Source organism: Mustela nigripes, chromosome 3 (genome assembly GCF_022355385.1).
Source record: "Mustela nigripes isolate SB6536 chromosome 3, MUSNIG.SB6536, whole genome shotgun sequence".
NCBI lineage: Eukaryota > Metazoa > Chordata > Mammalia > Carnivora > Mustelidae > Mustela > Mustela nigripes.
Genome location: NC_081559.1, coordinates 141,095,990 through 141,110,654, shown reverse-complemented (window position 1 = coordinate 141,110,654; position 14,665 = coordinate 141,095,990). Strand labels below are relative to the sequence as shown.

Below are 14,665 nucleotides of genomic sequence, written 5' to 3'. Positions count from 1 at the left end.
ATTCTGCAAATAAAGTTTACTCCCTATGGTGTCAGAAAAGTTCTATAAAATGATTGTCATTTAAAGCAGCCAACGTCTATCAGTTACTTTTCCCTGTGAAACTGAAAGATTTTTCTTAAAAAGTTCTCCGTTAATGAGTAAGAGTATGTTCCCTTAAGAGAATAATACAATGTCATATCCCCTTATCATTCTTTTGTGTACATGGTAGAATTAGACATGACCAAATAATAAGTCAGTCCAATTCCCTATGCCATCAAAAACTGTCACACACAAGTTAAAAGATCATTTCCATGACTCTGGTTGCTTGTAGGCCCTAAGGAACATCAGATATAGAATAAACTTTCCATAAACTTCTAAACCTATTAAATTTATAGTCTTATTTTCATAAGCATATGTATTCTAATGTTGGTACTATAAAGGAACAAAAAACATTGCTTTTGAGGTTTGAAACATTGTATTAAGACTATGCTAGACGTTAGTGTAAATATTTGGTCTAATTAACCCATATTCTTATTTTTACCCTTGTTAATGTTCATCAACAATATACTTCTTTTTTAATTTAGTGACCTTCCACATTGTATCAAGGAAGTAAAGAGTTCAAGTTTAGGATCATTATTTCATAGCCACTGCCATAACTGTTGGCTGTAGTATTCTACCCAATATATGTGTCAACTTCAATATGGTTTGGCTATTAACTTCATTAATTAAATCGTGATCTTAATGCAAGCTAGGGGCTTTCTAAGGACCACCTTACTCTGAATTAAAAAGAAGTTATAAACAAGTGCTAGATCTTCCCTTCCCAACCCCCCCCCCCACCACCACTCAACTGTAGCTAGGCACCCAGAAACAGATGCCATTGATAAGAAGAAGCAGAGAAACCTGAGATGCAATAACATAACAAAAACAGACTCTTAAAGATAAGGTAGGTCATCAGAACTTTTTGGAAGGATGATGGAAGTAACATTTTATGCACCCATGCCTTTCTAATACTCTGCGGGGTGCTATCTCAAGGATTATGGCCTACCCAATAAATTATAGGGCATCAATTCTGGATCTTTTCCTGAACTGTCTTATCCCAGAAATACATTAAATAAGGGCCTGTCAATTTTGGAAGGTTTTGATTAATTTTTCTGGTTACTCGTAGTTTATGACTGCAACTTTATTTGGAGTAAACCCTGCTTGTTACCCCAGACAGAATTTTGAAATAAGATCACAATTCATTTTGTGCTATTAAGACCTCCCGATGTTCTCAAAAAACATTGCCATTTTAATGCATTTTAACTAAAAAATGAAATCTAATTACAAATAAGCACTGCCAAATAGATGAGCCAATGATTATCTGTCAGTTAAGGGATTATTTAGCTTGCATGAGACTGCTAATATAAAAATGACATAATTCATTTCAGTTCAGATGCTGCTACTTAATACTTTCCAATCCCTAAAATACCGAAGGTGGTTATAAGGTGGTTTATACTCATAATAAGTGAGGAAAATCCAATAACACATATGTACTCAAAGCAAATCTGGGGGAAAAAAATGAAACAAAAAAACTGAGTTATTATCTATCCATCAATGTATTTGATAAAGTTTGAATACTATAAAACTTGAATATAACAGGGGATGTTATTCAACTACAAATAATTCTAAATTATAATTACTGGTACAGTATTCTTTCTAATGAGACTAGAATGAAAGGATAATTTTAATTGCAATAATGAAGGTTAATTTCCATCTTTGCTCGTGTTTACTCCCTTATTAAAAAGTGGTCCCCTTAGCCATGGCAGAGACATATTACATTTTCAATGCAAATGTATTAATCTGGATAAACTCTATATTAATTCTTGTACTGCACAGAGCTATAATTTGGATTATAATTAATCTAAAGTGGCACTAGATTTAAATGACAATATAAATGAGGCATTAGGAGGCTTTTCTATTATGAATGAATATTCAACAAATATAACTTGCATATTGCCAAGTCTCATTTTGAAAGCTGCAGTCCTAGAGATTAATGTCAGCAACCCAGCACAACAGCTTACACAAACATAGTCTTCCTAACGTGTGTTAATTCCTTTCTGCCTAAAAAAATTCTGTGTTGAAGTGGGGTCACACTGTTTTCCCATCCAACACTTTAGAAAGGTGGTTAATGCATGAGTTTGCTAGTATTTTTTGACATTTATAACTGACATAAGAAAAAAAAAACAGCATAGACATAAGTGGTTATTTAATCATTAGAAATATTTACAAGGAAAAAAATCTGCATAATAATTTTTTCACCTAATCGGATTCAATCTAGAAAGTGGAAAACTTTGTTAAAACTTTATGGTAGGGGTGCCTGGGTAACTCAGTCGGTTAAGCATGTACCTTCAGCTCAGGTCATGATCCCAGGTCCTGGGATCAGGCTCCTTGCTCAGCTGGAAGCCTGCTTCTTCCTCTCTCTCTCTCTGTCTCTCTCTTTTTCTTACAAATAAAATCTTTCAAAAAAAAGTTTGTGGTAGTTGTCAGTAACAAGAGTTTGTTTTGAAGTCTAGGAGGTTTCAAGGCTAAATATTTGCATCTTAGTAACTGCTCTGAGTTGGTACATAAATCCCATTTTCATTTCTATAGATACACCTGGGGAGGCATTTCTGCAGGAATAAAGAATTGTTTTCACCAACTAATATTACACAATGCTCTGTATTCTCTCAGAAGCTCAAGTCCTCCCTAGATGGTACAATTAGGCACCCAAGAAAGCACATAACTCATCAGGCCATTAGGGAGTGATGGAGCCCATTATTTATACAGAGTGGTAAACCTTTCTCGTGGAGATACAGTCCTTGCATTGTGCTATGTTCCAAATAAGACTTCTTCCTCAATGGTAAGATTGGATCCATTTTCAAGAGATTCCCAGAAAGCATTCTTTGGAAGACATGAGATATTTAAAACCAAACATAAGGTCATATACCTAAAGAATTACATAAGCATTATTTAATTAACATTAATGTGCTACCTGGGTGTTTTACATGTTCCTTTAAAGAATGAGAGGGACGTGCTTTGCAAAGTCTTTTCGTACGACTGTGAGAAGGACACCAATGAACGCAGACAGAAGCCTGCCCTCCATGAAGTAGTCAAGCAGCTAGGCTTGATGAGGTCCATCCAAGAGAATGAATAAACCGATCACCTTGCGATTCCCAATTATCTTCAAATGAGATTTAGAGGGCACTATCCTTGACCTTAACTGCTTGCTAGGTATTTTAAGTCCCTTGTAGTAACCTCAGGAGCCAGTTTACTAATGTACAGCCATGGCGTCTTTTTTACATTGCTTTAGGTTCCATACCAACCTTAGGTCCTCTTTGTTTAAACCCAATGAGGATCGTATGTTAGCCACTATATCCTAGACGTAAATTTCAGTGGCGCCATCTCACTAGACTCCTCAGAGAAACGTAGCATTGAGTGATGTGGACCAGGGAGCAGAGAGGCCCTTCAAATAATTTTTGAAGGGAATGCAACACTACATATGCAAAGACCGAATGACAAATATGGGATAATTCAAACTTGCATGTAAAAATGATACTTTTGCACAACCCAATGTCTTCATAGTGAAAACAAGCTTCTTTCTATGCAGCTGTCAGTGGAATTCAAGGAAAAGATAGATGAGCACCTGAAACTAATAGGCTTGAACCCGTTTCAGCACTTCTTCTGCTTCAATGAGTCCAACATAATAAAACTAGGTATAGCGTGCAGCAAAAGTAGCCAATGTAATATTCATTGCGACCATAGATTTCCATCTCATACATACAAAGCATGGATGAAGTCATATATTTGCCAAATCAAACACAGAAAAAGCCTTAGGTATCCACACCAGATGCTGGCCTAGGGTTTGTTTGTGCACAAGTAAATGTCATGACACGAAGGTTTGTTTTCAAAGACAGTAGCTTTCATTACTGGGATTTGTCTATTCTAGAAGATCAAAATTACCCAGCACCTAATCCCTTTTCAATGATATTTCCTCTTTCTTAGGCTGAATCATCTGTAAACTTTTCCACTGGATTTTGTTTGAAATGCCTCAAATAGATGCCCTTAAAAAGAGCAAATTCCTGAGTGTAAGTTGTAAAAAGGCAAGGAAAAATAACATTTATTTTTAGGGTTACGTGGTTTGGGGGGGTGCATGTGACTGAATGAGAAAATTCAAGTGATATCTAATCCTGTGCTTATGAAAAATTAATATGCCATCAGAGGACTCACAAGTATCGCTAAGATTAATGAAAGGCGCTTAAAAAATTACAAGCACACAAACTGATTTGATTAAAAAATAATCTTGCTGGTCGTCCTGTAATATTCTTCAACTTATCCACATCTATTCTGTCAGATGGTTATGATTAAAAATAGGTCAATGGGAGGCTACTGATAGAAATCACATGCAAAATGCACATGCAATGAATAGTAGTGGGAATGTTCAGGCAGTTTAACATGAATAAAAGCTTTTAATAAGCTTTGGTGGGGGTGACGGAAGGGCTGATTGCAAGGCATGGGGTGGAGGAAAGAAAGGTGAAGGATGCTAGCGTCTTACCAGAATCTTTATTCGAGTTTTTGCCTTCACTATTGTCTCTCTCACTTGTGTCTTTCTCCTCCTCCTCGGCTACTGCTGCTGGCTTAGCAGCTCCTTCTGCCTCCTCACTTTGTTCTTCTGTTAAGCAAAGGAGACCAGTCAGTAGGTTTGAAAACCCCATAAGGATGCCCACTAAAATAAACGTGACCATTTAAAAACCGTGCTACTTATGAATCATCTGCAGACCTTCTACTCTGAAAAAAGAACATAAATTTATTCGCAGGTCTCTATTAGAAGACTGCACCACTGCAAATTGTCATCTACAGTAACTTCTTTTACATCCATTAAAAAAATGTGCCTGCCCTAAATTAAAAGAAAAGAAATCATTTTCAGGACAGGTTAAGCTAAAAAAGGTTTAAGAAGAGGTGTAAGGCAATTCTGTCATTTTCCTAGTAGAAACTTCTAAGCTACATGGACCTACTAGTAGAAACTTCTAAGCTACATGGACCTACTGTTCCACGGACTTGGACAGATGACAGAGCAAACCAAACTCTTGGAAAAAATTCTTGGCGAAATAACATGAACTCGACGGGTTAAATACGAGACAGGTGCTACTCCTGCCTTCAGTCCCCAGACCTCAGGGGCATTTTTTTGGTATTTGTCTGAGTAGGATCTCAAAACTTCAGTTACACTGGGGTGTGTGTGCGTGCACGTGTGTGTGTGTGTGTGTGTGTGTGTGTGTGTGTTGTGCAGGGGGAGCCATACAGGGCACAGGACAACATAAGAAGGTATACTTCTTCTAGGACACCCCCATCACCCCACACCTCATTCACGGGTTCACACCAGCTAGATTACATGGAAATCCTCATAGTAACTCAACCCTATTTAATTATTCTGTAAATCTTAGCCATGCCGCTGCTGGTGGATTAATCTGTTTATGCAGTTAGCCTCTATGCTGGGTCTGTGTAGCACTAATCCGTGAAAGGCCCACTGTTCTCTTTCATCCTGCGATCATTTGTCTCTCACTGTGCTGATGTCACATTTTAATGAATTTTTAGCAATCTGAGTAATGCCAGATAACCAGACTCGCAACTCCCCACAGCATGGCATGCTGTTTTCATTGCAGCACAAAAAATAAAAATCATATTCCCCTGTTCAGGTAGGAATTACATAAATTAGGAGAAGAAGGTAAAATGGGATTTGAAGCACCAGGCTGCTCAATTTCATAAAATCTTTAATGACCATATAAATTAACCCTGGAAAGGCAAAAGGTCATCGACACACATTTGCATACACTCTTCTATTTGCTTTTGATAAGCAGAGCTTTTATGCAGAGAACATGATACAATTAACCCTTCAATAACCATACAAAACGCTGCTACGGACATTTTAAGTGTCAAGCATTAACTGAAAATTACACACTGCATAAAATTTTCATTGCAAATGCTATAGTGATTGAAAGGGGAAATCGTGGCCCTCTCCACACCCCATGTTTTATTAATAACATTCTGACAGCAGAATGAAATATCCACTGTCATATGTAGCAGCTGAGCACAAAAAAAAAAAAAAAAAAAAAAAAAAAAATCGCTATTTAGTGCCTCGCTTGCCAGGCCCACTCTGCAACTGTGTGAGCAGGAAACAACGGAAGGGGGCAGTTCTGGGCTCGATGGGGGAAACAAGAACATTATTTGAAATAAGAGTTTGTTTCAACTGTGAGTCTTCAAAGGCACCATACAAATCCATTTATTCCATATTTGCACTTTGCCACTGCACAAAGGCAGAGCCGAGGTCCGTGGTGGAGGGGGTCAGTCATCTGAGGGCTTTGGGGGAAGCTTCCCTTTCAGGCAAATACCTGTGAAATTTTTACTTTAAGAGGAGAGAATCAACACTTCTTAAGGCTCTAGGCTGCCTTCACCCCGTCAGTGATAATTACTGATCAAACACAGGCTCCCTAGTCCCGGCAGGAGCCAGCCTGGGTGGGGACCGTGGCCGGCTTGGTCTGGGGGGCTGGAAGGCTGAGGTCACGACTGGATTGGGCTGTTTCCCTGCCAAGTCCACACATGTGACGTGACATCCAGTGTCAAGCCTTCTACCTACGACAGCCCATGGCAATTACTTTTCAACTCATCCTGCAGACGGGATGCAAGAGTCCTTTGAGTAGATTTACCGGCCTTTTCCCCCAGGGCTGGAAAATGAAGTGTCAGAGTGCTACTGAGTGTCCTTATCTTGAGGGGACATAAAATTGTAAGGGCTATCGCGACTCACATTAATAAAACATAGTGCGTCAGGAGAAGAAAACAAAAATTATGAAGGTACTAAAAAGACAAAACTACAGGATAATCTGGGTCTCGTCAGACACTTTTTGCAGGGTCTTCCTCATTTTCCAGTACGCGTTTTAAGTGTGAGAGAAATTCCCAGACATGTTCTTCTATACATCACTGCGGTGTCTGACCTCAGCCTGACCCTGGCAACAGTTTGAGAAATCTGAATGTGAACAAAGACTCTGTGTCAGCAGCAGGGAAAGATTGTGGCGTAGACTCTCCCCATCAACTTAATCGCAAACAGCAGTTCTGAGGCCATAACTTTGCCGGGCTCTTCCAAGCCACAACTCATAACCTCTAGAGGTGGATTTGCCCGCACTGCCTCTGTTCCTGTGACTTTTTCCCCCTCTCTCTTTTCTGGTTCTTCCTTTGAAGTAGGCAGGCAATTAGCTCTAATGCTCAAGCAATTCAGGCCTGTTTTGTGGTTTGGAAGGCGTAAGCTGTTTATTACAGGTAGGCTCTTTGGAGCCATAGAACTTTGCAAATTTTTAATCATGCAAAAAATAATCAAAGGGTAACTTATATACACCATAAAGTTTCATGCAAGGCAGAAAAAAAAAAAAAAGCTCACTTTCATTCTTAAAGAAAGCTTTTTAAAAGAAATTTGACATTCATTTTATAAAGAGACTTTAGAGTCAAGAGTATTGAGGAGAAACAGCTTTCCAGGAAAACCGTAGGTTGGATTTGAGGTTAAAGGAAGGGGTGTCTACATTCTAATTTTCAAAACCACCTTTCCTCAACTGTAAAATGCCATAAAATGTAAGATGCTTTATAAAAAAAATATATATATATACTATTAAGGTATTACTATGTAATATGTATTAAAGGAATGCCTTAAAACAAAGGAAAATTCCATAAAATTCCACCCCACAAAACTGCAAAATAAAGACACTAAGTTACATAAAATTCCAAAATAAAGATGCTAAAGCAGCTTTCATTTTCATCAATAGGATTCTTCACTAATATACACAACAGTAACATTTCATAATACTGCTATATTCATAATATATGTATTTTTAATTATGCTTTTGCTTTATGAGATATAAAAAATATAGTATTTATTCATATGCTAAACATTATGGCCTGAATGGACTTAAGCTTAAAATCTGCATTATGGTCTTATAAGACTTCCCAATTTTCAAATAAATGATAATACACTTTTATTTTTAAATGTTTCAACATGCTAGGAAGAGGACAAAATGCTACTGTACTCTTATATTATATAGGTGTGTTATAGTAACTTCCCCTAGCATTTTTATCACACCTAACATAATGATCTTATAAGTTACACTGCACATACGCATAATCTATATTTAAAAGAGGTTTTTGAGTGAGTAGTTTAGAATACTTCCACTGGAATAATAAAAAATAATTGGAAAATGACTATTAATTTCTTCTATAAAATTATACAATTTCTAAGCAAATCTACTTCAGTTAACAGCCCTCTGATCTAAGCACCAGCCAACTGTGCTTGGTTCCCATTGCTTTATTTTACAATTGTGTTTGGGAGCCCTCTGAGCTGTCTAAGGAAAACACTGCATACTTTTTAAGCCCATGGAGTAATCATGTAAAGAAGAAACAGAGAATAATACCTTAAACATTTTCTATATTAGTTTTAATATTAGATATTGAGCCTCTACTCTAGACGCCTGGCTTTTAAGAATTCTTTCCTGAACTCCTCCATTGTCTCTCTGTACAGACCCACTCCATCCAAATCTGTCCTCCATCTGATCTACTTACATCTGACTTTCCTCTTAAAACCTTCGAGTGATACCCATTACTTACAAAGAAAAAGCTCTGTCTTCTGTACCTGGCAAGAATACCTCCAAGATACCCATCCTTGTTTCCCACCGCAGTGCTTCCTACTTCACTTAGAATCACATACCAACTTCTTACACTGGTTGAAATCACCAGGCCTTTGTCTGCCTTTCTGACTACACCTTATCCTCTTCACCTACTCATTCACTAACCTCTCTCCAGAGATATTAGCCTTCTTTGTCTTGCTGGAACATCACCAACTTCCTAGAACCACCTCTACCTGAAAGGCATTTCCCCAGATTCGTGTAATTGGCTCCTTTTCATTAGTTAGGACTCAGCTGCCTGTCATTTCCTCAGAGAACTTCTCTGACCACTGCCCCTAAGGACGTTCAACACCTGTGGGATTCTCGGACTTTAGTAGGAATCACACCATCTGGAGGGCTTGTTGACTACAGATTGCCAGGCCCCATCCTCATGGTTTCTAATTCTGTACATGGAGGACGGGGACCAGGAACATGCGTTCTTACAATTCCCAGGTTTGCTGATGCTGCTCATAGGGTAGCCACACTTTGAGGAGCTCTGCTCTAACACATTCTCTCTTTTGCTTCCTCCATTAGGTTCACTGCAATCTGGATAGAACTTCCTTATTTGTATAGAACTATTGTCGAAAAAAAGGAGAGAAGTCATCTGTCTTACTCATGACTGACGCCCAACAGTCCCTGGCTCTAATATTTTGAGTAAAATTAAGGATTTCTAGTTTTCTTACTTGGGATTTCTAGTTTTTCTTACTTGGGATAACTGTTTATAGCAGGATGACATCAGTTAAGATGGAGAAGGAGAAGAAACAGTCTTGTAAAAATGAGAAGTTACATTTGGAATCTGTTATATTGGACTTCCCTACAGAAAACTTCTGTGAAACTATCCAGAAAGCGTGAGACTATCTCAACATAAAGTTTCTCAGAGACCTAGTGAAGGTGTAGATCATGGTACCTTGTTCACAAAGCAATAAATAAATGCACTCACTGGTAGGGAAGGTTTTCTTTTTTGTTTGGAATTTTTGTCATAGTCTAGACATTTGGTCCATTCCCTCCAAGCTGATATTCATGAAATCCTCTGATTGGGCTGTAGGTGAGGGAGGAGAACTGGTTTATGCTATTAACATGAACTCATTAAACATGCTCTCCAGTTTTCTAGGGGAAAACATTTAAATGAAAAGGTGTTCATGAGAACGCGAAGGTAAAGGTGAACTTAACGTTAAAGAATTTTTAAAGAGAGACATTCTGACTTTATACTGGAGGAATCTTTTCACTTGCAAAATGTATTTTAGGCCCCCATTATGAACGCAAAGGAATTTTCATAATGGGTTTTGGGTTTTTTTTTTTTTTGGTCCTATATATCCTATTATTATTATTCTAATTGTAGAAATCTAAAAATTGGGATCATGCCAGGAATAAATGAGGTGAGTTGTAGAAACATGGGTAAATGTCCTCTTAAATTATCTGAATACAATGCAACTCAGAGAGCTTGCTGCCATTTTTTTTCTTAATACACATGCAAACACACAGAGCACAGGGACTAGTAAATGTGTTGACATGGGGGTACAAAGTCCAATCAATTCATTAATTACCCCCAAATAAGTCCACCAACTAGGTTGTTTGATTTGGGGGAAAAATAATATCTGGCTTTTTATCTTCTACTTTGTAACAAACTGACCAGGTAGGTGAAACCTCATAGTGTGCAAATGCAGATGTGAGAAATTATCCTGCAGGAGTTGCTGGCTCTTTAAGATGTTACTTTATGTATGTATCCAAATATCGTATATGTATATTACCTGTATACTATATATGTCATTTTTTATTTAATTTTGCTTTTAACTTTTTTGTGTAAATAAGAGATCCTATCAGATCTAATTAGAAAAATTCCAGAGATACATTCATTACATAAAAGATGGGAGTAACAAATGTAATGCACTAGGATAAACAAGATTTTGAGAAGGAGTAGACCATTTACCTGAGGTTGCTCTCAATTGTTGCTCTGCAAGGTCATCCTCACAGGTCCTGGCTCCCAAAGAGGCAGTTTCTGCGGAGGACATTAGAGTGAAAAGGTAATGAGCACAGCATGTCCAGCTCTGCAGTCACAGTACCACACCCCAAATCTGACTTTCGAAGAAACAAGTACCAGGTGGAGCCCAGGTGAGACCCCAACACTCTGTACATTCCAGGGAACTGAGGTTACCAGAATGAGTCTAAGCTTAGATCACATTCTCAATCGACAGCACACAACAAATACAACAATACAGACAAAACATAGAAGCAGGAAGACTCATTGGTTTTTATGTCTTAGATATTCGGCCAGGCCTGCACGACAGGAGTATGTGCTATAATGACAATGACACAGTGCAAAAATCGTGAGCACATGTCTGCTTCTCTGTCAAGAGAGCAAAAAAGAAAGAAAGAAACAACAACAAAAAAACTTCAATATCTCATAGCTGATCTGAGGGACCAAAGGAATAAACAAACAAAACAAACAAAAAACAAAAACAAACCCAAGGACCGGAGGAAACCTGGAGAATATGTCCAGGTTGTCGATAAGTTCACATCTTGATTCTTGTCTTTTATTTGAGCTCCAGAGCAGAAGTGCCAACAATGTCTTGGTTTGCTAAACTCAACTCCATGCACAAATCATTATTTTTATCTACCTCCATTCTTCCTTTGTGTTCTCTGTTGTGTGGGAATTTATAAGAAAATGACTGGACCTCAGAAATCACCCTCAACACCTCCTAATCTTTCTCCACATTGAGTCATCCCATGCTGTTGATTCTATGGGAATGTCTCTTGTCGTGTGTGTTTCTCTATTTCTCTGTCATCTTCTCTTTACTGACAATTTCAGTGGCCCCCACAAAAGTCATCCTGCCCTGCATTCCTTGTTTCACCAGACTAATCTCTCATAAAACTGCAAGACCTTTTTTTCCAGAAGACGGAATTGCCTAAGCACCACTCATAGCTCCATCCGTTTCTAGGTAAGGGAACTTGGGTATGTAATTTAAACTTTCTAAGCTTCAATTCCCTTTTCAGTGATATGCAGACATAACTGTATACATAATTAACAATTATAAGAGAAAAAATACAAATAAAGGTGAAATGTGATCTAGTCTTCAAAGTGAGAAAAGGCTGGGTTGTAGTGAGAGGCTGAAAAGATCGTCACGCAATTCTTATACACAGAGACCCATGTTTATCTAATATTTCTGGGCACCAGCATCTCTAGTTGATTCTAAGGCTTTAATTAAACAAATAATTAACCTTGAAAATAGAAGTGCTCACCAAGGCACTATTATTGCATTTACTGATTGTTTTTCCTGCTACGTACACCACCTCTGGCCTCTGGTAGTAATCTATTTTAAAAGAATCATAATAAACCCTCAGTGTCTTCACTCCCACAACAATAAAAAAACATCAGGGTTATTTGTTTTGTTTTGAGTAAACAAAACTTGAATTAATCTTGAAAGGAAGAATTCATCCTTAATTCTTACTGATAAATCCAAATAACTTCTAAATTGATCACAGTATTGATATCCACCCAACATGTCATTCAAGAAAACTTTCTTCCTCTTGGCAACCTCTCCGATCTTTATGCCTCGACCAGCACTCTTCCTTTTCCTTTGTGAATGTCTTTTTGTCTGTCTCCTGTTAAACTCTTATTCTTCCTTCAAAGCCTGAAGCAAGTGCTGCCTCCTCTGTGTTCCTATGACAATTAGCTTATAAACATGTTATAAGCTATTTATTTATATATGTTATACATAACATATATATAATGTTAAGAGCTATATATTCATATATATTTATAACATTATCAATATATATATCCTAAGTATATTATGATACCTTTTTATATGGTTCATGCATATTTCCCCAATAAACTGTGAGTTCCTCGAGAACTTTCACCTTCACAGGTTCTCAACTAAGGAAAAAGTGAGGCATAGCAAAGTCACCAGGACGCTTCTATTCAAACACGAACCTACACCCTATATGCTGAAGCAGATGAATATCAAGATGAGAATTTTGTAAAAGCTTCCCAGAGCCTCAAGCCTCTAAATTCAAAGCCCTTCCAATTATACCAAGCACACATACTAATTCTGTTACATATACAGATCTTCCTCTACTTACGATGGGGTTAAATCCCTATGAATGCATCTTAAGTTGAAAATACCTCAAGTTGAAAATGCTTTTAATACACATAACCTACTGAACATTACAGCTTAGCCGAATCTATCTCAAACGTGCTCAGAACACTTATATCAGCCTGCAGATGGGCAAAAATCATCCAACACAAGGCCCATGTTATAATGAAGTGTTGAATATCTCGTGTAGTTCATTGAATACTGTACTGAAAGTGAAAAACGGGATGGTTGGGTGGACACAGGATGGTTGCAAGTCTACTGGTGGTTTTCCTTTGTGAGTGCCTGGCTGATTGGGAGCTGGGGCTTGCTTCCACTGTCCAGTGGAAAGTGATGAAAGAGAATCTTACCATATATGGTTAGCCTGGGAAAAGATCGAAATTCAAAAATCCAAATATGGTTTCTATTGAATGCTTACCACTTTCAACCACCGTAAAGTTGAAAAATGTCAAATTGAACCACCAAAGCAGATTACCTGTATAAATGTGTGTGAGTGTGTATGAAACCATTTATTTCACTCTTCTCTAGAAAAAAATATAATTTATCAAAGAATCCTTATCATTCCAAACACATATATGCAAACGCACATTTCAATGTATCAGATACTCACTCAAACAGATACCAGGAGTATCTAAGTAAATTTGACCAAATGACTGCTACTCTTTTATGATTCATGGAAATAAAAATTCAAAAGTGACAACTTATTGAGTTTGTATTTCTGCCAGTTCTCTGATGATCTATCCATGTGAAATAGTCATATAAGCGGGGCCTGGGTGGCTCAGTTGGTTAAATGTCTGACTCTTGATTTCGGCTCAGGTCAGGGTCCTGGGATCCAGCCCTTGACAGGCTTCTCCCTTAGGAGGAATCTGATTCTTTACTTCTCCCTCTCCCCCTGTCCCTCTCCCCACTGCATGCTCTCTAAAATAAATAAATAAATCTTGAAAACAGTCATGTAATCCTTATAGCAAAGTTATGCAGCAAATATTAATCCTTATTTCACAAATCAGGAGACTGGAGTTTAAAGAGGTTAAGGCCACTTGCCCCAGGTTCTCAAGTTTGAAAGTGACAGAGCCTGGAGGGAACCCAGTTCAGCCTGGTATAAAGGCTGCGAATGTCTGGATGTGTCCAGCTGTAAAGCCGCAGTATCAAGGAGCCTATAAAGGGTTTCCTATCTTAGTGAAGTCCCAAAACCAACGTGAGGGGGATGGGGGGGTGCAGAAGAAAGCAACTATCACTAGTCTTGTACAAACTGTGGTATTTTGTAAAACATTACATTCCTTGAATATATGATGCAACTAAATAATAGTTTAGTGCCACATTGAAATCATTTTATTTCAGAGTGATTTAGGGAAATGTGCTAATGTCAAAACCAGAAAATGTTATTTAATCTCACAAATTAGGATACGTGGTACTTGGAAACTGTTCCATTGAGAAGGACTTGTTCAAATAATTTTATAAAGGAATGTAGTTCAGAGAACCACAGAGTATTTTTATGTCCTCAACAATGCTGCTCTCTTTATACAAATGATATAAATATTTTAATAAAGGAGCTTTTAACTTAACAAATGAACTGATTAATCTATAGTTTTCTGCCTGTGTAAATGAAATGTTTAAAACCTACTAATGATACATAGCATCTTTCAATATTTTACTTTAATAATTGCTCTATAATAACAAATTTGACTGCTGTTAACACGATCTGTCTCTTTGCTGTGATTTAATTAGATTACTAATTTGTGTTCTCTAGCACCTGACCTTTCTTATTTAATACTATTTAAAAATAATACCACTGACAATTTATCCAGTATTCTACTCTATTCTGTCAATTTGGTGATGATCACATATTTGAAAATGGTACCAAATTACTCTATTTTTATTAACACA

The 14,665-nt window shown here is 37.5% G+C and overlaps 1 protein-coding gene across 1 annotated transcript in view; it reads right to left on the bottom strand.

The window, feature by feature from the left end:
* ZFHX4 (zinc finger homeobox 4) overlaps window positions 1-14,665 on the bottom strand; it is a 156,528-nt gene that overhangs the window by 20,744 nt on the left and 121,119 nt on the right. The window contains exons 4-6 of the mRNA XM_059394749.1: window positions 10,618-10,686; window positions 5,372-5,374; window positions 4,550-4,666 (exon numbers count right to left, since the gene is read on the bottom strand). Coding sequence (XP_059250732.1) covers window positions 4,550-4,666; window positions 5,372-5,374; window positions 10,618-10,686 — 189 coding nt within the window. The remainder of the gene's footprint in view (window positions 1-4,549; window positions 4,667-5,371; window positions 5,375-10,617; window positions 10,687-14,665) is intronic.